Consider the following 23,724-nt stretch of genomic DNA (forward strand, 5'->3'; position numbering starts at 1 on the left):
TTTATTAGTGTCGTGATTTTAGATCTTGTGATTCAAAGTGGCAAGCCAGACAATCATTATTTTATTGCGGTCATTAAATAGGACTAATTGTTTATATTTATACACACGCAAGCCGACTCCAGTGAGAAGTTGGCAGAACACTGAGATAGGCTTTCATACTTGTATGAAAAAATAAAAAATAAAAATTGATTGCATCACCACAACCTCAAATCCTGCATAGAACGAAATACGACTGGTAATAAGACAAATGTGGAGGGGTGCGTTGTTAAACTGTGGGCCAAATTAAGCATGTCGTACATAAGCGAAAAGTGATTACAATTTTGAGCCTTCTGGGTTGTTTTGGATCTCCTATTCAGAGGCCGAAGTTTCAGTCATGTAGCGTAAGTAGCAGCGACCATTTGTTATCTTGAGAATGTTGAAATAAAATATGCATACAAAAGTTACATGAGGGTGTGATGAACTTGGTCCTCTATTTCACTTATCAAAATGTGTTTCTGGCAGTAATCAAATCCCCGTTGACCAGTCTATAACTAGCTTCTTCATGAGCTCAGGATGTAAGGTAAACCAAATGTTACTATAAATATAGTTGTGACCATGTTATTGTTGAAGCAGTTTAGGAAATAAATTCAGATGCCTTTTCTCCTTCAAGTTTTTCAATCTATATGGTGAAGCTAGTGGGGATACTATAATTGCATAATATGCAATCTTGTGGTTTCAGTGCATAACATTCATTAGTACTGATTATTACCAAATTAAAACTTGGCAGATACGACCTAAAATCTTTGATATCATGAAGATGTATGTAGTTGCTAATAAACAGCAAATGTGTTTCCTATAATTTGCATGTTTTTGTTATCATCTGCAACCAATCTAAATTAAATATTTTATCAGTTACCATCATGAAAGAGAATTCAAAGTACAGCTTTTTATGCTTGCCTTGTGGTTAAATGAATATCTTATTAATTAGTAAACATTTACTGTTGAAAGAGGGCTTGTTTGAGGCACTTCTAGGGATGTGGTAGTATGGAAATTATAACAGCCATAAGTCAGAACTACTTATCAAAAACTTGTCTTCAATAAACAGTCTTTCTTGAATCAAATGAAAATATTAACCAATTAATCTGATCAAAAGTCATGCATACTCTTTTAATGCCTCAACAAATTATCTCTGAACAATTATTTTCCTTAAAATGGTACTTTTCTAAGTTGTTACAGCCTGCAGTCTGGTAGACACGGATAGACGTTTCAGAGGTGCTTGTTACCTTCATCATCAGGATGATCATAATTGCCTTGGCAGTGGAGCCAGTAAGAACGTCTGAAACATATGTAAATCTCTACAAGGCACAATATCCGAGAAGACAGAACCAGGAACCAGATGCTGATACTTCAGGGTCCTGAGAGAGCTTCACAGTAACAAGGGACAACTCTGATTATCAGCTGGGATAAACATGACATGGACCACCCCTATTTGCTTGCCGTCAGACAGCATGGCATACTATGTGAAGATGGTTGAGTAGCATACGAGGATGGTCTTTTAATGCACCAGACTGGGATGAGAGGATACCATTCTTGGTGCCGGCCTACAGAACATCAACCCATGACACCTCATGTAACAGCAAGTTGACACAAACAACCAAGAAAGCAGATTTAGTTTTGACATTTACAGGAAACACACTACCGCAGATCACTCTTGTCATCCATTTAGACACAGATGAACAGGTACGTAGTATTCAGTGAATGGGATAAACACATACCATATGGTGCGAATATATGTAAGGCAAAAGATTTATTACAGAATTCTAATGACAATTCCTTGTCAATACCAACAGAATCAATATCTTTTACATAGGTAATCAAACCAGAAAAATAATCTTTTTAAAAACATTGAAATCCATATGCATTTAATAACACCAGTTAAATTAAGTGAAAAACCATCATAATGATATACATAAGAACAAAGATTTTTAACAATTGGCTTCCCAAGATTACCCCAAAAAGTACTTAGGTCAAACCATATTACAGAGAACAAACATTCTACGAAAACCAATTCAAAATTTTCTCTCTCCTTTATATGACTGTGATGTTGTTCTGAGTTTTGTGCTGTATCAAGTCTTCTGTAGAATCAGAGAATCATACTGTCACCATCTTCAAGCCCTTATTTTTTTACAAGAAACAGTAGAGAAAAATAGTCTCCACCTTCAGGGCTGAATGGCAAGGCCTTTCATATACACAAAAGTACTGCCACCTCTCAACTGACGATGGAGAGAGTCTACAGACACATACTATCTCAATCTGCGGGGACAAAGTACCACCTTGTAGGATGTGAGGTTCTCTCACAGTGGTGAGAACAGAGATGGCTGTCTTCTGGATTGTAGCACCTTGTAATCTGGTAGACGTTTACCAGAGTTTCAGATGTCTTTGCTGCCTCCATCATCAAGGTGATGGCTACTCATCGGCCTGATAATGGAGACAGCAAAGACCTCTGAAACTGTGGTAAACTTATACCAGTCTTAATACTTTGCATACCGTCTAGTGTATTAGAATATAGAGTAAACAAACCAACAAATATTAACACTATGATGGACACTATTGCCATACGCGTTTTGACCTCAAGAGGTCATCATCAGTGGCATCAGGGAAATTAATACATTTAGTCAAATGGTTCAAACTAGATTTAGAATTAAAAATGAAAAGGTATATAACAAGACTTTTGAAGTGACACTGCACTAGATGCTGTTATTCACAGGAGTAGAATTTGCGCTTAGCTCCCTTTGTTCGGTGGCCGTAGCTGGTCTCGGCGAGCTATAGTCGCGTCGTCTGTACCTTCGAACTCCAGAACTGTGGGTGAGAGACTGTCAGTTGGAAATGCAAGGGTATATATAAGCTTGAAATCAGGGGGGCCAACTACTAAAAATTTTTTACTTTCTCCTGCTTAATGCTAGGTCAGATAATACGTTAGAATCTTTGGTGTTTTGTTCGATAATGATGGCTTTGTGTTTACTACTTTTGTGTATATGGAATTTTTCTAAAATATCTAGCATTTTACCCTTTGGAGCTATTCTTAATATGTCCATGATATCATCTATGGGGCCGTATTCATGTCCGTGTTCTGCATATTTCGATTTTGTTAAATTGAATCTAATTTCGTGGACGTGTTCTTTAAATCTAGTTTTAAAATCCCTACCGGTTTGGCCAATATAGACCTGCTCGCAGCTTCTGCATTTTAATTGGTACACACCACTATTATTGTATTTGTTATCTTGTTTTCTTGAACTGCATTTGATTTTTACGGTATTGTTAACTTTGTATGCTACTTTTACGTTTGTGTTTTTGAATATCTTAGTGAGTGTTCTAATGCTAACTAACTAGATGGCTTACCAAACCCGAAGGTTCATCACCGAATTAATCAAAGCCCTCCACCGGACCCTGTCCTGGGCCAACAAAATCCAGTTTCCTTCAACTGCTATCTCCCATAGATACCACCTGAGATTATCCTCCCATCTACGTCTAGGTCTCCCCAGCGGTCTCTTCCCTTCAGGTTTCCCAACCAGTACCCGTTGCACACCTCTTGTCCCATCCATGCGCGCTACATGCCCGGCCCATCTCATTCTTCTCGACTTAATCACCCTGACAATACTGGGGGAGGAGTACAGATTTTTAAGCTCATCATTATGTAGTCTTCTCCACCTCCATCGTCTTCCCTCTTAGGCCCAAATATCCTCCTCAACACCCTGTTCTCAAACACCTGCAATGTGTGTTTCTCCCTCTGAGTGAGAGACCATGTTTTGCACCCATACAAAACAACAGGCAAGATTATTGTTTTGTACACTTTAATTTTCAGGTTCATAGAAATCAGACGGGAAGACAAAATATTTTGAACTGAGAAGTAGCAAGCATTTCCAGAATTTAATCTCCTCCTAACTTCCTAATGAGTATCATTTTGATTTGTTATTATCGTTCCCAAGTATTTGAACTATGTAACACTTTCAAAGGATTTATTAGCCACCCTAAGATAATTCTGTTGCCTAACTGTCGACGAGGTACTAACATGTACTTAGTTCTTCCTGAATTTTCTTCTAGCCCCACCTGTCTACCAGCCTCTAGTAAAACTTTTGCGTTCCTCTTTATTGTATTCATATCGTCCCCCAATAAATTAACATCAGCAGCATATGCCAATAGCTGATGTGTCCCATTCAATTGCAAACCCTCCTGCCTATCTTGGACTTTCCTGATAGCATATTCTAGACCGTTCTTGATGATGAATGTCTCAGATAAATATTTACCTACACGAATTTTGCTACAGCTTTCATTTAAGCACATTTTTATTAGACTTACTAGCTTGTTTTGTATACCAAATTCAATAAGAATATTATATAGCACTTCTCTCTTCACAGAGTCATAGGCTTTTTTGAAATCTATAAATAATCGATGTACGGTCCCACCGAACTCCCATTTTTTCTCTAGTATCTGACGAATGCAAACGATCTGATCAATCGTTGATCTGTTTCGTCTGAACCCACACTGATTATCCTCAATAATTTCATTCGCATATGGAGTTAATCTTGCCAAAAGAATGTTTTACAGAATTTTGTAAGAGGTTGATAGCAGAGAAATTCCTCGGTAATTACCACACTCAGTCTTGTAAAAGTAGCATACAAAGTTAACAACACAGTAAAATTCAAATGCATTTCAAGAAAACAAGATAACAAATACAATAATATTGGTGTGTACCAATTAAAATGCGGAAGCTGCGAGCAGGTCTATATTGGCCAAACCGGTAGGGATTTTAAAACTAGATTTAAAGAACATGTCCACAAAATTAGATTCAATTTAACAAAATCGAAATATGCACAACACATCCTCGAACACGGACATGAATATGGCCCCATAGATGATATCATGGACATATTAAGAATAGCTCCAAAGGGTAAAATGCTAGATATTTTAGAAAAAATCCATATATACAAAAGTAGTATACACAAGGCCATTGTTAACGAACAAAACACCAAAGATTCTAACGTATTATCTGACCTAGCATTAAGCAGGAGAAAGTAAAAAATTTTTAGTAGTTGGCCCCCCTGATTTCAAGCTTATATATACCCTTGCATTTCCAACTGACAGTCTCTCACCCACAGTTCTGGAGTTCGAAGGTACAGACGACGCGACTTTAGCTCGCCGAGACCAGCTACGGCCACCGAACAAAGGGAGCTAAGCGCAAATTCTACTCCTGTGAATAACAGCATCTAGTGCAGTGTCACTTCAAAAGTCTTGTCATATACCTTTTCATTTTTAATTCTAAATCTAGTTTGAACCATTTGACTAAATGTATTAATTTCCCTGATGCCACTGATGATGACCTCTTGAGGTTGAAACACGTATGGCAATAATGTCCATCATAGTGTTAATAGTTATTGGTTTGTTTATACCAGTGTATACAGTGCTACAACCCAGAAACACCCATATTTATTTCCACCTTAACACTGAATAGGGAAGCAGTCTAGAGAGAAAAGTACCTCACAACAGAGGCAGGAAACCGACCTGAAACTTCAATAGGCTTCTACTAGACTAGTGCTGCACAAATCCCAGAAGACAACCATCTTTAATGTATTATAAATATATGGTTTGTGCAGACAGAAACAGTGCTTATTACTTTATTATCACTCTTGTGGCGGTGATTGTATTGTGTAAAGTAATAAGCACTGTTTCTGTCTGCAACAATATGATGCATCATGATCTTCCATTATTGTTGGCATGTAAGATTCCAAACAAAAACAATCCCCTTCACTATTCTTTTTGTTTCGCTCCTGCATGTTTACGTTTCTGGAGGAACCAGGGGAAAAGGTTTTTCCTCTTCTTATTTTGTTCCTGTACAACTGCTGACATGGGGGATACATTCTCCTTTATTTTATCTTCCTTCTGCATCGTCACTGGCATGGCAGATTCACAAGAAGATGCATTCTCTTCTCTTGTATCTCCCTCCTGCTCCTGCATCACTGATGGTACAGAGGATTCAGAAGAAGATGAATAAACTTCATTTCTTTCCTCCATTATTGTTGGCTTGGGGACAAACTTCTGTAACATTGAAACATTTTAAGCATGACCCAACAATGTTATGGATGGAACAATTTTACCAAGTACACAGAATATCATAACAGTTCTTTTCTGTTCCTATAAGTTAGCAAGTTATGAAATGTATGCACACAATTCTAAAAATGTCATATTAACAACTATGTTCAGTGACGACAGAGTTGTCCGGCAGAATCGATATACGGAAAGAATTTGCTGTTCACATGACACATTTCTCATGCCATAGACAGAAATTGTACGTAAGTATCAATACAAATAGTAAATGTGTATATAACCATACAGGCACAAGAAAAGTTGCTTATATTTTCAAACATGCGTCAAACTGAATTTGGGTATAGTTGCTAGCACCTCAGAAATTTACAGAGCTCTTTTGCTCTGATGGACTGCAGCACTAGAGAGTATGAGAGTATTTACAACAATTTTCCAAACATGAATTAAAATTTAAAAGATTGATTAATGCATTTTAAAGTTGGAGAGATGGATTAATGGACACTTCACACAGCTCTTAACCCTTTGCGGTCATACGTTGGGCTGAGTCCGACATTTAAAAATCGGAGTTCCGGTCTGATGTCGGACTGGGTCCGCCACATATTTTACGAATTTTTTACGTTATCTGGAGTCAAACTGAGGCTGCCAAACAGTGTCAGCATATCATTCAAGCCTTCTTCTTTGCACTAATTCAATCATAGTTTTCCTTGTAAGACTGTGTGTACCTTATAATAGTGAAAGAAGGCAGCGGAGAAATGTCATCTTATTCTGACATGTGTCCAAAGAAGCCAGGACTCCACACCAAGTGTTTTGCCATACATCTTATAGTGAAGGAATACCATTGGGTGTGTTGCTGTCATATTTACTTAGAATAGAAGTATTTTATATCTGATCAAGTTATAAACAAATATCCCTTCTTCCTAGTAGGAAATTATATTTTTTTAATTATCTTTGACGCATACAGCAATCCACCACTGACATATGCATATTCATTCGTCTTCTTATCAAGCATTCTTCATGTGTAGTGACTTCATCGTTTACACTTTTATGGTGCTGAACTGGTCTTGATCTTCTGAACATAATCGGTGCGACAGGAAGCACAGTTCTGAGATTATGAAATCCAATGCTTATACATCGTATATCTGCATGCAATAAGAGATGTTTAGATGTCGCCAAAGTCATGTCTATTGACTTGGACTTGCTTTATTCTCTACTGAATGACTGAATTTGGGTATAGTTGCTCTGACCTCAGAAATTTACAGTTTTTTGTTGCTCAGTTGGACTGCAGGACTGGTGAGTATGCGAGTATTTATAACAATTTCCCAAACATAAATTAAAATTTACAAGATTGATTAATACATTTTAATGTTGGTGAAATGGATTAACGGACACTTCATACAGCTCTTAAAGAGGGCTTTTCTAAAGCAGGTGCGTTATTCCTTAATTGCTATAAAAGTAATTATTACCTTCATTTTCAATAGCATCATAGTGTAATTACTAATCCAGTTTGATTACACCGAACAGCAACCAATACGAAATATTTTAATAAGGGATGTATGAATTTTCAACACACTGTACCCACGTGGAACTGCACATTTCATCTTCATAGAGAAATGAAGTCCACTGTCCTGTTTTCTGGATCCTAATTCAGTGGGGTGAGATTAAATTACATTTTTCTGGAACTGCTGCCTCTATCAGGCCACATGTCCACATCCTGTAATGATATATGTTGTAATATGGTGCAGTGGTGGAATATTGACAGGGAAAAACAGAACAACTAGGGGAGAGTAACTTGGGCGAGCGGTTCTTTTCAAATGCCATTTTAGTTATGCTATATTCTACACTTAAAATGTCTCTTACCACCCCTGTTTCGCCATCGTCCTCTTTCAGCCGCTGTCGAGTTGCTTCTTCATTACCTTCTCGAATTAAGTGATTACCCACTTCAGTAGGGAATGTGGATTGGTCACTTAACTCATTTGAGCCAGTCTTTTGCAAGATTTCTCTGTCATTGCTGCAAATTTCTTCCTCTCCCTCTATTATTTCTTCATTTAAACAAAGCGTATTCTCCTGAAACATAAATTAAAATTTACAAGATTGATTAATGCATTTTAATGTTGGTGAAATGGATTAACGGACACTTCATACAGCTCTAAAAGAGGGCTCTTCTAAAGCAGGTGCGTTATTCCTTAATTGCTATAAAAGTAATTATTACCTTCATTTTCAACAGCATCATAGTGTAATTACTAATCCAGTTTGATTACACCGAACATCAACCAATACGAAATATTTTAATAAGGGATGTATGAATTTTCAACACACTGTACCCACGTGGAACTGCACATTTCATCTTCACAGAGAAATGAAGTCCACTGTCCTGTTTTCTGGATCCTAATTCAATGGGGTGAGATTAAATTACATCTTTCTGAAACTGCTGCCTCTATCAGGCCATATGTACAAGATTGATTAATGCATTTTAAAGTTGAACAGATGGATGAACAGATACTTCATACAGCTTCACTGAACCAGGGGCATTATCTCCTAACTGCTATAAACGTAATTATTACTTTCATTTTCAAACAATTTACAAAATAAATAACAGTGAAACACATTCCCACAACTAATTCAGAACTTGAACAGTGCCACAATATTTCTGCAGATCATTCCAGGCATTGTCTACTATTGCTAGGATCAATTTAAAACAGAAAAACTGTTTCTAGAGTTTCACAATTACTGTCCCATACAATTTGTCTTTCGCGCGAAGTATTTCACAGAGTGGAAAGACATAGTACATGACTACTTACAACAAGAACTACATTGATTTACAGATAGAATTTTACTGTAGTTCAGGGCAACAAGATCAAGAGTAATTTTGTCAAAGAAACAGTGCGCCAGACGAAAGATTGTCAATTTATTTGCCAGAGGATTATCAGGAAGTGCACCTTTAACCTTATTCTGCAAAGTTCAGTAGGAACAAAATACTAGGTAGTGTTCAACAACGCATGCTTCTAGTACTGGAATTTGTTTAAAAACAACTAATGGACTGGCATGAGCAGCTCATAACACAATATGACATGTGTGAGCACTTGTATAGTTGCAGCAATATTGTGCACTTACTAATCCATCCAAATGTATTGAATTGCTACATCAGTACAAATGTTTGTATAGGGCAAGTGACTTTTTGATCACACAGTACCTATGTGGAACTACAAATTTTATCTTCATGGAGAAATGAACTCCAGTGACCTCTTTTCAGGTTCAGAATGGAATGGGGTGAGATTACATCTCTGTGGAACTGCAAACCCTAACAAGCCCTTTGTCCACCCTACCAGATGGCAAAATGATTCAATATGCATCAGTGGCAGAATAATACTGACAAGAGAAAATGGAATTATGGCAAAACCTGTGTCACAGCCTCATATCAAATACAATTTCAGTTACACTATATTCTAAACTCAGATTCTGTTGCTAGTTGTTCGTCTTTGCTCTGTCTCACTCACCTGATTACCATCGGTGTATTCCTTCTCGGATTCACTGCCATCATCTTCTGTCACACAATTTCCATTTTCCACTTCATTACCTCCACTGTTTCCATCGATCACTGATTCAATGCGACGTGACATATAATCTATCTGTAGCTCTTGGCTGCGAATCTACAACCAGGAGAAAACAACATTTACACACGTGTCTGATATTTGTTGTAAGATATCAATTAAATTTGGTATTTAAAGTGCTTACATAGACAAGGACATGTTCACATTGCTCTACGCATTTGATTCTGTTGTAAGTGGATTAAATTTGATGACATTGGTAACTAAAACCTGTATGATAATGATATCAAGGATGTTCTAGCCAGTAAGTGAGAGGTATGCAACATAGAGCCCATGGACTGCATGTGGTGAACAGAACAAAATATTTGGCTCATGAGTCTGTCTAGTTTTCTATAAAACAGGTTAATGTCAAAATAAAACACAGTGCACTTCCCAACTTTAACTGAAAGAGGTAAATGTCTCTTTCATTGCAACAGAATATGCACCTGAAGTTCATACTTGAGAGAAAATATTCCAAGGCTTTATAACACACTTCTTATGAATATCTGTTCAGAGGCTCTTGAGTTTTTACATGCAGAAAGATAAAGAAGGTAAAACTAATAGGCATAACTCTTAGAGCTACCGATTGTGAACATAACCAGAGGAAAAGTATAAAACTTAGTAATAATTTCAGGCTTTCTTTCTTTCTTTTACATCTGACGATTCCCTATGAGTTCCTTGGTTTGACGACTCTTTCCAATCACCTGCAATAGTTTTTAAGACTCAAGTGTCAAGAAAAGAAATAACTCATGGCAGAATTAACACACTGAGAGGTATATGGCAATGAGTAAGCTTGGTCACTGTTAAATAAGCACACACATAAATATGCATAAACTGAGCGGAATTCAAACCCATGAAAGTAGCGTTCATTCCAGCCTAAATCTGACAACTCTTTGGCAAATACTGGCCACGGCTCATTCCCTTCTATTGACAAATGGCCTTTAAGAAACAGACTACAAGGAACTAGCTACTGTCATCAATGCAAATTCAGCTCACAGTGGCCACTTATAAAAACAGCACTGTATCTAACAAAAGATATTTCATTCCATGTTAAAATTACTACCCATGACATGTAGTGACAGAATTCCTAAAATAGTACTTCAAAAACCCCCTATGATTCACTTATGACATTTTTGAGGAACATAACACTATGTGTTGTGATTATCGCTAAAAGTATAAAGGGTTATAAAGCATTTATGTGATAGCGTGGACAAAAAGCCAGTAAGGGTTCTATACATACTGATTCCTGATATAGTGATTGCTGCAATTCAACTACCCGCATCACTGATTCAATGCGACGTGTCATATCATCTATCTGTAGCTCTTGGCTGCGAATCTACAACCAGGAGAAAACAACATTTACACACGTGTCTGATATTTGTTGTAAGATATCAATTAAATTTGGTATTTACAGTACTTACATAGACAAGGACATGTTCACATTGCTCTACGCATTTGATTCTGTTGTAAGTGGATTAAATTTGATGACATTGGTAACTAAAACCTATATGATAATGATATAAAGGCTGTTCTAGCCAGTAAGTGAGAGGTATGCAACATAGAGCCCATGGACTGCATGTGGTGAACAGAACAAAATATTTGGCCCATGAGTCTGTCTAGTTTTCTGTAAAACAGGTTCATGTCAAAATAAAACACAGTGCACTTCCCAACTTTAAGTGAAAGAGGTAAATGTCTCTTTCATTGCAACAGAATATGCACCTCAAGTTCATACTTGAGAGAAAATATTCCAAGGCTTTACAACACATTTCTTATGAATATCTGTTCAGAGGCTCTTGAGTTTTTACATGCAGAAAGATAAAGAAGGTAAAACTAATAGGCATAACTCTTAGAGCTACCGATTGTGAACATAACCAGAGGAAAAGTATAAAACTTAGTAATAATTTCAGGCTTTTTTCTTTCTTTTACATCTGACAATTCCCTATGAGTTCCTTGGTTTGACGACTCTTTCCAATCACCTGCAATAGTTTTTAAGACTCAAGTGTCAAGAAAAGAAATAACTCATGGCAGAATTAACACACTGAGAGGTATATGGCAATGAGTAAGCTTGGTCACTGTTAAATAAGCACACACATAAATATGCATAAACTGAGCGGAATTCAAACCCATGAAAGTAGCGTTCATTCCAGCCTAAATCTGACAACTCTTTGGCAAATACTGGCCACGGCTCATTCCCTTCTATTGCCAAATGGCCTTTAAGAAACAGACTACAAGGAAATAGCTACTGTCATCAATGCAAATTCAGCTCACAGTGGCCACTTATAAAAACAGCACTGTATCTAACAAAAGATATTTCATTCCATGTTAAAATTACTGCCCATGACATGTAGTGAGGGAATACCTAAAATAGTACTTCAAAAACCCCTATGATTCAACTATGACATTTTTGAGGAACATAACACTATGTGTTGTGATTATCGCTAAAAGTATAAAGGGTTACAAAGCATTTATGTGATAGCGTGGACAAAAAGGCAGTAAGGGTTCTATACATACTGATTCCTGATATAGTGATCGCTGTTCTTCAACTACCCGCATCACTGATTCAATGCGACGTGTCATATCATCTATCTGTAGCTCTTGGCTGCGAATCTACAACCAGGAGAAAAAAACATTTACACACGTGTCTGATATTTGTTGTAAGATATCAATTAAATTTGGTATTTACAGTACTTACATAGACAAGGACATGTTCAAATTGCTCTACGCATTTGATTCTGTTGTAAGTGGATTAAATTTGATGACATTGGTAACTAAAACCTATATGATAATGATATAAAGGCTGTTCTAGCCAGTAAGTGAGAGGTATGCAACATAGAGCCCATGGACTGCATGTGGTGAACAGAACAAAATATTTGGCCCATGAGTCTGTCTAGTTTTCTGTAAAACAGGTTCATGTCAAAATAAAACACAGTGCACTTCCCAACTTTAAGTGAAAGAGGTAAATGTCTCTTTCATTGCAACAGAATATGCACCTCAAGTTCATACTTGAGAGAAAATATTCCAAGGCTTTATAACACACTTCTTATGAATATCTGTTCAGAGGCTCTTGAGTTTTTACATGCAGAAAGATAAAGAAGGTAAAACTAATAGGCATAACTCTTAGAGCTACTGATTGTGAACATAACCAGAGGAAAAGTATAAAACTTAGTAATAATTTCAGGCTTTCTTTCTTTCTTTTACATCTGACGATTCCCTATGAGTTCCTTGGTTTGACGACTCTTTCCAATCACCTGCAATAGTTTTTAAGACTCAAGTGTCAAGAAAAGAAATAACTCATGGCAGAATTAACACACTGAGAGGTATATGGCAATGAGTAAGCTTGGTCACTGTTAAATAAGCACACACATAAATATGCATAAACTGAGCGGAATTCAAACCCATGAAAGTAGCGTTCATTCCAGCCTAAATCTGACAACTCTTTGGCAAATACTGGCCACGGGTCATTCCCTTCTATTGACAAATGGCCTTTAAGAAACAGACTACAAGGAACTAGCTACTGTCATCAGTGCAAATTCAGCTCACAGTGGCCACTTATAAAAACAGCACTGTATCTAACAAAAGATATTTCATTCCATGTTAAAATTACTACCCATGACATGTAGTGACAGAATTCCTAAAATAGTACTTCAAAAACCCCTATGATTCAACTATGACATTTTTGAGGAACATAACACTATGTGTAGTGATTATTGCTAAAAGTATAAAGGGTTATAAAGCATTTATGTGATAGCGTGGACAAAAAGGCAGTAAGGGTTCTATACATACTGATTCCTGATATAGTGATCGCTGCTCTTCATCTACCCGCATCAGTGATTCAATGAGACGTATATCATCTATCTCTTGCCCTTGGCTGCAAATCTACAACCAGGAGAAAACAACATTTACACACGTGTCTGATATTTGTTGTAAGATATCAATTAAATTTGGTATTTACAGTACTTACATTGACAAGGACATGTTCACATTGCTCTATGCATTTGATTCTGTTGTAAGTGGATTAAATTTGATGACATTGGTAACTAAAACCTGTATGATAATGATATCAAGGATGTTCTAGCCAGTAAGTGAGAGGTATGCAACATAGAGCCCATGGACTGCATGTGGTGAACAGAACAAAATATTTGGCCCATGAGTCTGTCTAGTTTTCTGTAAAACAGGTTCATGTCAAAATAAAACACAGTGCCCTTCCCAACTTTAAGTGAAAGAGGTAAATGTCTCTTTCATTGCAACAGAATATGCACCTCAAGTTCATACTTGAGAGAAAATATTCCAAGGCTTTATAACACATTTCTTATAAATATCTGTTCAGAGGCTCTTGAGGTTTTACATGCAGAAAGATAAAGAAGGTAAAACTAATAGGCATAACTCTTAGAGCTACTGATTTTGAACATAACCAGAGGAAACGTATAAAACTTAGTAATAATTTCAGGCTTTCTTTCTTTCTTACTTTTACATCTGACAATTCATTATGAGTTCCTTCGTTTGACGACTCTTTGCAATCACCTGCAATAGTTTTTAAGTCTCAAGTGTCAAGAAAAGAAATAACTCATGGCAGAATTAACACACTGAAAGGTATATGGCAATGAGTAAGCTTGGTCACTGTTAAATAAGCACACACATAAATATGCATAAACTGAGCGGAATTCAAACCCATGAAAGTAGCGTTCATTCCAGCCTAAATCTGACAACTCTTTGGCAAATACTGGCCACGGCTCATTCCCTTCTATTGCCAAATGGCCTTTAAGAAACAGACTACAAGGAAATAGCTACTGTCATCAATGCAAATTCAGCTCACAGTGGCCACTTATGAAAACAGCACTGTATCTAACAAAAGATATTTCATTCCATGTTAAATTTACTACCCATGACATGTAGTGACAGAATTCCTAAAATAGTACTTCAAAAACCCCTATGATTCACTTATGACATTTTTGAGTAACATAACACTATGTGTTGTGATTATCGCTAAAAGTATAAAGGGTTATAAAGCATTTATGTGATAGCGTGGACAAAAAGCCAGTAAGGGTTCTATACATACTGATTGCTGATATAGTGATTGCTGTTCTTCAACTACCCGCATCACTGATTCAATGCGAAGTGTCATATCATCTATCGGTAGCTCTTGGCTGCGAATCTACAACCAGGAGAAAACAACATTTACACACGTGTCTGATATTTGTTGTAAGATATCAATTAAATTTGGTATTTACAGTACTTACATAGACAAGGACATGTTCACATTGCTCTACGCATTTGATTCTGTTGTAAGTGGATTAAATTTGATGCCATTGGTAACTAAAACCTATATGATAATGATATAAAGGCTGTTCTAGCCAGTAAGTGAGAGGTATGCAACATAGAGCCCATGGACTGCATGTGGTGAACAGAACAAAATATTTGGCCCATGAGTCTGTCTAGTTTTCTGTAAAACAGGTTCATGTCAAAATAAAACACAGTGCACTTCCCAACTTTAAGTGAAAGAGGTAAATGTCTCTTTCATTGCAACAGAATATGAACCTGAAGTTCATACTTGAGAGAAAATATTCCAAGGCTTTATAACACACTTCTTATGAATATCTGTTCAGAGGCTCTTGAGTTTTTACATGCAGAAAGATAAAGAAGGTAAAACTAATAGGCATAACTCTTAGAGCTACTGATTTTGAACATAACCAGAGGAAACGTATAAAACTTAGTAATAATTTCAGGCTTTTTTCTTTCTTTCTTTTACATCTGACAATTCATTATGAGTTCCTTCGTTTGACGACTCTTTGCAATCACCTTCAATAGTTTTTAAGACTCAAGTGTCAAGAAAAGAAATAACTCATGGCAGAATTAACACACTGAGAGGTATATGGCAATGAGTAAGCTTGGTCACTGTTAAATAAGCACACACATAAATATGCATAAACTGAGCGGAATTCAAACCCATGAAAGTAGCGTTCATTCCAGCCTAAATCTGACAACTCTTTGGCAAATACTGGCCACGGCTCATTCCCTTCTATTGCCAAATGGCCTTTAAGAAACAGACTACAAGGAACTAGCTACTGTCATCAATGCAAATTCAGCTCACAGTGGCCACTTATAAAAACAGCACTGTATCTAACAAAAGATATTTCATTCCATGTTAAAATTACTACCCATGACATGTAGTGACAGAATTCCTAAAATAGTACTTCAAAAACCCCCTATGATTCACTTATGACATTTTTGAGGAACATAACACTATGTGTTGTGATTATCGCTAAAAGTATAAAGGGTTATAAAGCATTTATGTGATAGCGTGGACAAAAAGCCAGTAAGGGTTCTATACATACTGATTCCTGATATAGTGATCGCTGTTCTTCAACTACCCGCATCACTGATTCAATGCGACGTGTCATATCATCTATCTGTAGCTCTTGGCTGCGAATCTACAACCAGGAGAAAACAACATTTACACACGTGTCTGATATTTGTTGTAAGATATCAATTAAATTTGGTATTTACAGTACTTACATAGACAAGGACATGTTCAAATTGCTCTACGCATTTGATTCTGTTGTAAGTGGATTAAATTTGATGACATTGGTAACTAAAACCTATATGATAATGATATAAAGGCTGTTCTAGCCAGTAAGTAAGAGGTATGCAACATAGAGCCCATGGACTGCATGTGGTGAACAGAACAAAATATTTGGCCCATGAGTCTGTCTAGTTTTCTGTAAAACAGGTTCATGTCAAAATAAAACACAGTGCCCTTCCCAACTTTAAGTGAAAGAGGTAAATGTCTCTTTCATTGCAACAGAATATGCACCTCAAGTTCATACTTGAGAGAAAATATTCCAAGGCTTTATAACACATTTCTTATGAATATCTGTTCAGAGGCTCTTGAGTTTTTACATGCAGAAAGATAAAGAAGGTAAAACTAATAGGCATAACTCTTAGAGCTACCGATTGTGAACATAACCAGAGGAAAAGTATAAAACTTAGTAATAATTTCAGGCTTTCTTTCTTTCTTTTACATCTGACAACCCCCTATGTGTTCCTTGGTTTGACGACTCTTTCCAATCACCTGCAATAGGTTTTAAGTCTCAAGTGTCAGAAAAGAAATAACTCATGGCAGAATTAACACACTGAAAGGTATATGGCAATGAGTAAGCTTGGTCACTGTTAAATAAGCACACACATAAATATGCATAAACTGAGCGGAATTCAAACCCATGAAAGTAGCGTTCATTCCAGCCTAAATCTGACAACTCTTTGGCAAATACTGGCCACGGCTCATTCCCTTCTATTGCCAATGGCCTTTAAGAAACAGACTACAAGGAACTAGCTACTGTCATCAATGCAAATTCAGCTCAGAGTGGCCACTTATAAAAACAGCACTGTATCTAACAAAAGATATTTCATTCCATGTTAAATTTACTACCCATGACATGTAGTGACAGAATTCCTAAAATAGTACTTCAAAAACCCCTATGATTCACTTATGACATTTTTGAGTAACATAACACTATGTGTTGTGATTATCGCTATAAGTATAAAGGGTTATAAAGCATTTATGTGATAGCGTGGACAAAAAGCCAGTAAGGGTTCTATACATACTGATTGCTGATATAGTGATTGCTGTTCTTCAACTACCCGCATCACTGATTCAATGCGAAGTGTCATATCATCTATCGGTAGCTCTTGGCTGCGAATCTACAACCAGGAGAAAACAACATTTACACATGTGTCTGATATTTGTTGTAAGATATCAATTAAATTTGGTATTTACAGTACTTACATAGACAAGGACATGTTCACATTGCTCTACGCATTTGATTCTGTTGTAAGTGGATTAAATTTGATGACATTGGTAACTAAAACCTATATGATAATGATATAAAGGCTGTTCTAGCCAGTAAGTAAGAGGTATGCAACATAGAGCCCATGGACTGCATGTGGTGAACAGAACAAAATATTTGGCCCATGAGTCTGTCTAGTTTTCTGTAAAACAGGTTCATGTCAAAATAAAACACAGTGCACTTCCCAACTTTAAGTGAAAGAGGTAAATGTCTCTTTCATTGCAACAGAATATGAACCTGAAGTTCATACTTGAGAGAAAATATTCCAAGGCTTTATTTACACACTTCTTATGAATATCTGTTCAGAGGCTCTTGAGTTTTTACATGCAGAAAGATAAAGAAGGTAAAACTAATAGGCATAACTCTTAGAGCTACTGATTTTGAACATAACCAGAGGAAACGTATAAAACTTAGTAATAATTTCAGGCTTTTTTCTTTCTTTCTTTTACATCTGACAATTCATTATGAGTTCCTTCGTTTGACGACTCTTTCCAATCACCTGCAATAGTTTTTAAGACTCAAGTGTCAAGAAAAGAAATAACTCATGGCAGAATTAACACACTGAGAGGTATATGGCAATGAGTAAGCTTGGTCACTGTTAAATAAGCACACGCATAAATATGCATAAACTGAGCGGAATTCAAACCCATGAAAGTAGCGTTCATTCCAGCCTAAATCTGACAACTCTTTGGCAAATACTGGCCACGGCTCATTCCCTTCTATTGCCAATGGCCTTTAAGAAACAGACTACAAGGAACTAGCTACTGTCATCAATGCAAATTCAGCTCACAGTGGCCACTTATAAAAACAGCACTGTATCTAACAAAAGATATTTCATTCCATGTTAAAATTACTACCCATGACATGTAGTGAGGGAATTCCTAAAATACTACTTCAAAAACCCCTATCACTTATGACATTTTTGAGGAACATAACACTATGTGTTGTGATTATCGCTAAAAGTATAAAGGGTTATAAAGCATTTATGTGATAGCGTGGACAAAAAGCCAGTAAGGGTTCTATACATACTGATTGCTGATATAGTGATTGCTGCTCTTCAACTACCCGCATCACTGATTCAATGCGACGTGTCATATCATCTATCTGTAGCTCTTGGCTGCGAATCTACAACCAGGAGAAAACAACATTTACACACGTGTCTGATATTTGTTGTAAGATATCAATTAAATTTGGTATTTACAGTACTTACATAGACAAGGACATGTTCACATTGCTCTACGCATTTGATTCTGTTGTAAGTGGATTGAATTTGATGACATTGGTAACTAAAACCTATATGATAATGATATAAAGGCTGTTCTAGCCAGTAAGTGAGAGGTATGCAACATAGAGCCCATGGACTGCATGTGGTGAACAGAACAAAATATTTGGCCCATGAGTCTGTCTAGTTTTCTGTAAAACAGGTTCATGTCAAAATAAAACACAGTGCACTTCCCAACTTTAAGTGAAAGAGGTAAATGTCTCTTTCATTGCAACAGAATATGCACCTGAAGTTCATACTTGAGAGAAAATATTCCAAGGCTTTAGAACACACTTCTTTTTAAAAAAAATCTCCACCTTGCATTGCATCAGATGTTGAGGTTATATCAGAAATGTTCCATGTAGAGTTCATAGAATTGTAAAGCAAATAATGAATAAAATTAAAAAAATTCTGAAACTGTTAACTTCCTCAAAATAATCTCACCTATGTAAATGTAAATGGATATACTATAAATGAATTATTTGAAAGCTTCTGCATTTGTCGCCAACTGTTTTAAAAAATGATGCATCCCAAACAAATGTTAAGTTGAAAACTTATGTACAAACATATGCAAAGTGAATAACAGTAGCCTCTGACCTCATGAACCGCGAGTACCAGATATCACATTAATGTTCAGCAGTTCAAAACTACATACAGATTTGCATTACAGTCTTGACATGTTTCTCTATTCTTCATTTCCACATGAATGGGAATCCAAGATGTTTCTGTGACCAAGCTTATACGCTCTTATTTTCTCTGAATATTAATATTATTTTAATTGTTACAATTACTTCTATCTACTGTTTTTATAATTATATTAAAATATTTCAAAAGTAAGGATTTTGAAAAGGTCACATAACCAAAGCAACAGTCAATTCCATCATTCCCTAGTACTCAAGAACATCCTTTGTGTCTAATTAAGTGCAGGTGTAAATATCACACATGATTCGGCCCATTAATATTCATTTCAAATTATTTGGAGCCGTAGTATCAGGAGAAAATAACATTTACAGGCTTGTGTGATAATACTCTGTTACCGGTGTAAAAATCTTCAATAAGTCTGATAATTACAGCACTCATAAAAGAGTACGGCAGTTTAAATATTGCTTGCTGTATGCATCTGATTATTTAAAAAGTATTAATTTTGATTAAGTTTGATATTTATTCCACACACCCTGAAAAATGATGATAGCAAAGAGCTCCACACTTACCAACCGCATATGCACTGCATCTTCTTTATGGAGCATCCATCTCAGTGTCTCAAGAAAGTCATTTATGTTCGCGACAGTCACATGGTACATCGCTTTCATCTCTGGTATAATGATCTGCCACCAAGAGAAAATAACATTTACACTTGTGTGTCACAGTAATCTGTTATTTATGGAAAGGTCTTCAATGAATTTGGCAAAACAAAAATATGCAGGCAGAGATTTCAGCACAGAACTTTCTCAATATGAAACAGGGGTGCCAAACACTTTACTGTAACATTTCTTCACAACAGACCTGTAAAGTTGAGTGCTGAGCCAGTACTGTTGGCAACTTGTGAATTTTAACATGTGTCAAAACAGCCTAAATGAAATAGAGGGACAAGACATTCAGATAGTGATAAACAGAAGCAACCAACAAATTGCAATTAGTTGGTTTGTTGATTAGTCCTATATATGTACACAAACATGCATTTATTCTGTTTTGTTTTAGAAATGAATTGGTCAGCAATACTTAAAGCATGTGTGTACACCAGCCCTCAAAAAATACACTTCCTATAAATGCATATCTTATTTTGGATCAGTGGTACCAAAATGAATATTCCTTGTCAAAATATATGTGCAATTCATTTTGATACAAAGATTATCACCTCTGATTGGACTAGTGCTTGTCTAATCTCTAAGAAACTGCTTAAATATCTGGTGCATGGTCATCCCTGACATTGGTGAGATTTTAGGTTCTCACAGCAACAAGTATGAATATGACTGTCTTCTAGGACGTTAATTAACACATCAGCTTTGATCCTTTTCCCTGATGACAGAAGTAGCAAGCACCTCTAAAAATGTCAGTTAGCTGACACTATGAAATTCACTCTTGACACTTCAAGAGCTCCCCAGATTTATCATGATGACCAAGACACATCACTGCATCTTGAGGAGTGAGATTACTAAACTTCACATGTTTAAATTGTCCCTAATTTTTATTTCTGTGTTAACCTACATCCACACATGTGTATTTACAAAGTTCTCACTTTCATTATCATCCAAAGAAAACTGCATAGCCCTTCTTTCTTTCCTTCGTGGCAACTAAATCCTCCGCTTGATTGGGCTAATCTAAAAGTTTACAAACTGTCAAGTAACTCATTATGTAATTTTCTCTACTTGCCACTTACACCATATATACACCCCAGGACTTTATTCTGACATGTTCAGTCAGACAGAGAGACATTGTACCTACCCTTAAAACACATAAAGTCATAAACATCATGAACAGGAACCAGACTACTTTAGTGGGTAGTACAGTGAATAACTCCATAAAAGTTATCATCCCTGCCGGTACTTTGTCTTTGTAGGCCATGATCGAAGGTGCTGGTCCTTGTAACAACAATATAACTGCAACAGAATATTTAGACTATTAGTACGATCATTTAAGTGAACTTCATATTGTGGTCTCCCTTGACAAAACTGACACTCGTCTGCTCAAGAAATCCCTTTCTTTTAATGAATCTCTACTGTCGTTACTATATTAAAAAAACACTGCTATTTTATCATATCCTGAGCAGTTTCACACCCAACCACAGCAATTAATAGAGCTGTGTTTTGTGTAGATCATCTTTAATCTTATACAAATATTATGGGAGCACAAAAGATTCTGAACTTCGTGGTAGCAGACATTCTCAGAATACAATATGTCCCTAATTTATTCATGAATACAATTTTGATTATTTGTTATTGCTTCTAAATATTTGAACTTAGCAAATGTAGTGCTTATTCTTTAGCATATTAATTTTTGTAGCCGGTAATATCAAGGCAGTCTAGCCTAAACGTCTGAATTAGGGCTCCCAAGCATAGTTTCTAATACCTCCAGAAAAAAAAGATGTTAATCACTGCAACCTACGTCTCTAGTTAGTTATAAATTTGTAATATTCAAAGACATTTCTACGTAATGTTAAATCACAAATCAGAATTGGATCTCTTTTAATTCATTCTTAGGAACTAAATTCCGAAAACACTTTTTTAAGTAACACTGGCTTGTTAGTAGACAGTTGCAATTGCGATATTTATCACGGTATTCTCATTATATAATTACATCCTAATAAACGTTTTTACATCCATGTTAAACACAAGCAACTTAAAAGAAATTTAAACATCCAATATATTCCACTTACTAATGTCTATTTCCTCCACTGCTCACCAAAAAGAAAAAATATTGTGACGTGGGTTGGTAATTACGACCTTGGTTGTCAACCCTTGATTTTTGTGGTCTGCTGCCTTTGCTCCGATCCGACTGTAAACTTGGTTCAATTGTAAGAGACCACGATGTCCTCCAGCAATGCTCAATTTAATAAAAACTAAAACTTTTTTTAACAGCACAAAATTATCTACTCTACAACACACTTCTCTTCCATCCGATTCACAGCTCAGCTCTTTTCGCAATGACCCGAAAGCCGATTGTCAACGGCAGTAAACAAACACAACAATGCACGTTATTTGTTTATTCGGCATTGTTGTGTTGCATTATTGTCGTCAACAACAATGATAAGGTTTTATATGAACTCCTGCGTGCATTGTTATGTTACCTAAGAAACTAATTGTTGCGTCATCTGAATTTCAGGGACAAAATCAAATCGGCGAAAATTCACCGCCTTCTAAGACCCAGTCGAGCACAGAAGAAAATACAGACTCACTGAGTTTCTTTTGTGACGCCGGCAGAGGGGCAGAAGACGCAAATGTTCCTCTGCCAGCTTTTGAGCAAGATTTTGGTTCGGCAGAATTTGGCCTCAATTGTCAACAAGGATTTCTGGACGCCACTGAAGAAGTCGACATTCAGCAGTTTATTAACAATGAGGTTAGTGTCAACTCTGCTTTGGATTACAACAATTACGTGGGCCCAACACTGATTCGTGAAAGTATTTGACCTATTTCCAGCCCTCTCTCCGACTCGTAAATTCCGTGCAGTTCAAAATCACACGACACAAAAGTTACAACACCAGGTCAGGTTATGACAGGTAGAAGAAACAGAGGGTCAAACAGAAGTCACCCCAAAAACTGCTGAATCAGTTTGAAGCCTGTAATTTACATAAAAGTCCACGTAACTAGAATAAGTCCAGTGTCTTTCACCTTGAGTTTCGTCACAAATTCCTTCAAAACCTGCATCCGTAGAGATCGCCTAACGCGAGATATTCGCTGCATCAGTTTCCATACTTGTTACCCATAATTCCAGTTCCTGTTCTGATCCAAATGTTTATTTCCTTTCCAGATTCCAGAAATGGACGATATTCAGTTTGCAACTACTGTGGGAGATATCATGACCATTTCAATTTAGAATAATTAAAACTTAATAGTTAAATTGTTTTCAGTTAAATACTTAAATTGTTTTTTAGAAAATTGGTTAAAGTTTTTTGTTAAATAGATGGCTCTAGCAGACAAAAATAAGGACAGAGTAGAAATTGTGCGGAGGCAGTGGGCTGGTCACTCACTACTAACAAATGCACACTTTGAAAAGACCAGGAAGAGATTGGTATCGCAATACACGAGTATGTGTACTGAAACATTTAGCAATAATATTCTGGTGTGGGGGAACATTTTTTATTTCAACATTCTCAAGATAACAAATGGTCGCTGCTACTTACGTTACATGACTGAAACTTCGGCCTCTGAATAGGAGATCCAAAACAACCCAGAAGGCTCAAAATTGTAATCACTTTTCGCTTATGTACGACATGCTTAATTTGGCCGACATTTTAACAGTG

At 36.5% G+C, this 23,724-nt stretch overlaps 2 protein-coding genes and 1 long non-coding RNA gene across 4 annotated transcripts; 1 reads left to right on the top strand and 2 right to left on the bottom strand.

The window, feature by feature from the left end:
* The first annotated feature begins 784 nt into the window (after positions 1 to 784).
* Positions 785 to 9,530, top strand: LOC147872760 (uncharacterized). The gene is made up of 2 exons (XR_015536868.1): positions 785 to 1,719; positions 9,329 to 9,530. It is a non-coding gene; the product is annotated as an uncharacterized LOC147872760 (long non-coding RNA).
* On the bottom strand, positions 1,768 to 11,014 carry LOC147872761 (uncharacterized). Of its 2 annotated transcripts, none has more exons than XM_087355079.1 (4): positions 10,903 to 11,007; positions 9,573 to 9,725; positions 7,936 to 8,142; positions 1,768 to 6,072 (listed from the first exon to the last, which is right to left on the bottom strand). In XM_087355079.1, exons 1-4 carry the CDS (start codon positions 10,966 to 10,968, stop codon positions 5,785 to 5,787), a joined length of 714 nt encoding a protein of 237 aa, XP_087211205.1. In that variant the 5' UTR covers positions 10,969 to 11,007; the 3' UTR covers positions 1,768 to 5,784. The 2 variants fall into 2 exon arrangements, 1 of the variants encoding a protein (XP_087211205.1); XR_015536818.1 differs by having other exon boundaries at positions 5,997 to 6,072; positions 7,542 to 8,142; positions 10,903 to 11,014.
* A 1,102-nt stretch (positions 11,015 to 12,116) lies between these two features.
* On the bottom strand, positions 12,117 to 23,397 carry LOC147872762 (uncharacterized). The gene is made up of 9 exons (XM_087355426.1): positions 22,141 to 23,397; positions 21,210 to 21,364; positions 19,979 to 20,092; positions 18,536 to 18,631; positions 17,265 to 17,360; positions 15,995 to 16,090; positions 14,719 to 14,814; positions 13,446 to 13,538; positions 12,117 to 12,269 (listed from the first exon to the last, which is right to left on the bottom strand). Exons 2-9 carry the CDS (start codon positions 21,327 to 21,329, stop codon positions 12,117 to 12,119), a joined length of 864 nt encoding a protein of 287 aa, XP_087211552.1. The 5' UTR covers positions 21,330 to 21,364; positions 22,141 to 23,397.
* Between the last annotated feature and the right edge of the window lie 327 nt (positions 23,398 to 23,724).

The sequence above is a fragment of the Zootermopsis nevadensis genome, unplaced genomic scaffold (assembly GCF_977971745.1).
Source record: "Zootermopsis nevadensis isolate Lab colony 2312 unplaced genomic scaffold, Znev_1.0 Znev_ptg000024l, whole genome shotgun sequence".
NCBI lineage: Eukaryota > Metazoa > Arthropoda > Insecta > Blattodea > Termopsidae > Zootermopsis > Zootermopsis nevadensis.

Bases quoted from the DNA above. Each gene is read 5' to 3' on its own strand.
- LOC147872761 (XM_087355079.1), bottom strand. From the start codon at position 10,968: ATGACACGTCGCATTGAATCAGTGATGCGGGTAGTTGAATTGCAGCAA. The intron at 9,726-10,902 runs GTATGTATAGAA...TCCTGGTTGTAG, and splicing joins AATCACTATATCAGGAATCA to ATTCGCAGCCAAGAGCTACA. The intron at 8,143-9,572 runs GTGAGTGAGACA...TTTATGTTTCAG, and splicing joins AATACACCGATGGTAATCAG to GAGAATACGCTTTGTTTAAA.
- LOC147872762 (XM_087355426.1), bottom strand. From the start codon at position 21,329: ATGGCCTACAAAGACAAAGTACCGGCAGGGATGATAACTTTTATGGAG. The intron at 18,632-19,978 runs GTAAGTGTGGAG...TCCTGGTTGTAG, and splicing joins ATGCAGTGCATATGCGGTTG to ATTCGCAGCCAAGAGCTACA. The intron at 14,815-15,994 runs GTATGTATAGAA...TCCTGGTTGTAG, and splicing joins GATCACTATATCAGGAATCA to ATTCGCAGCCAAGAGCTACC.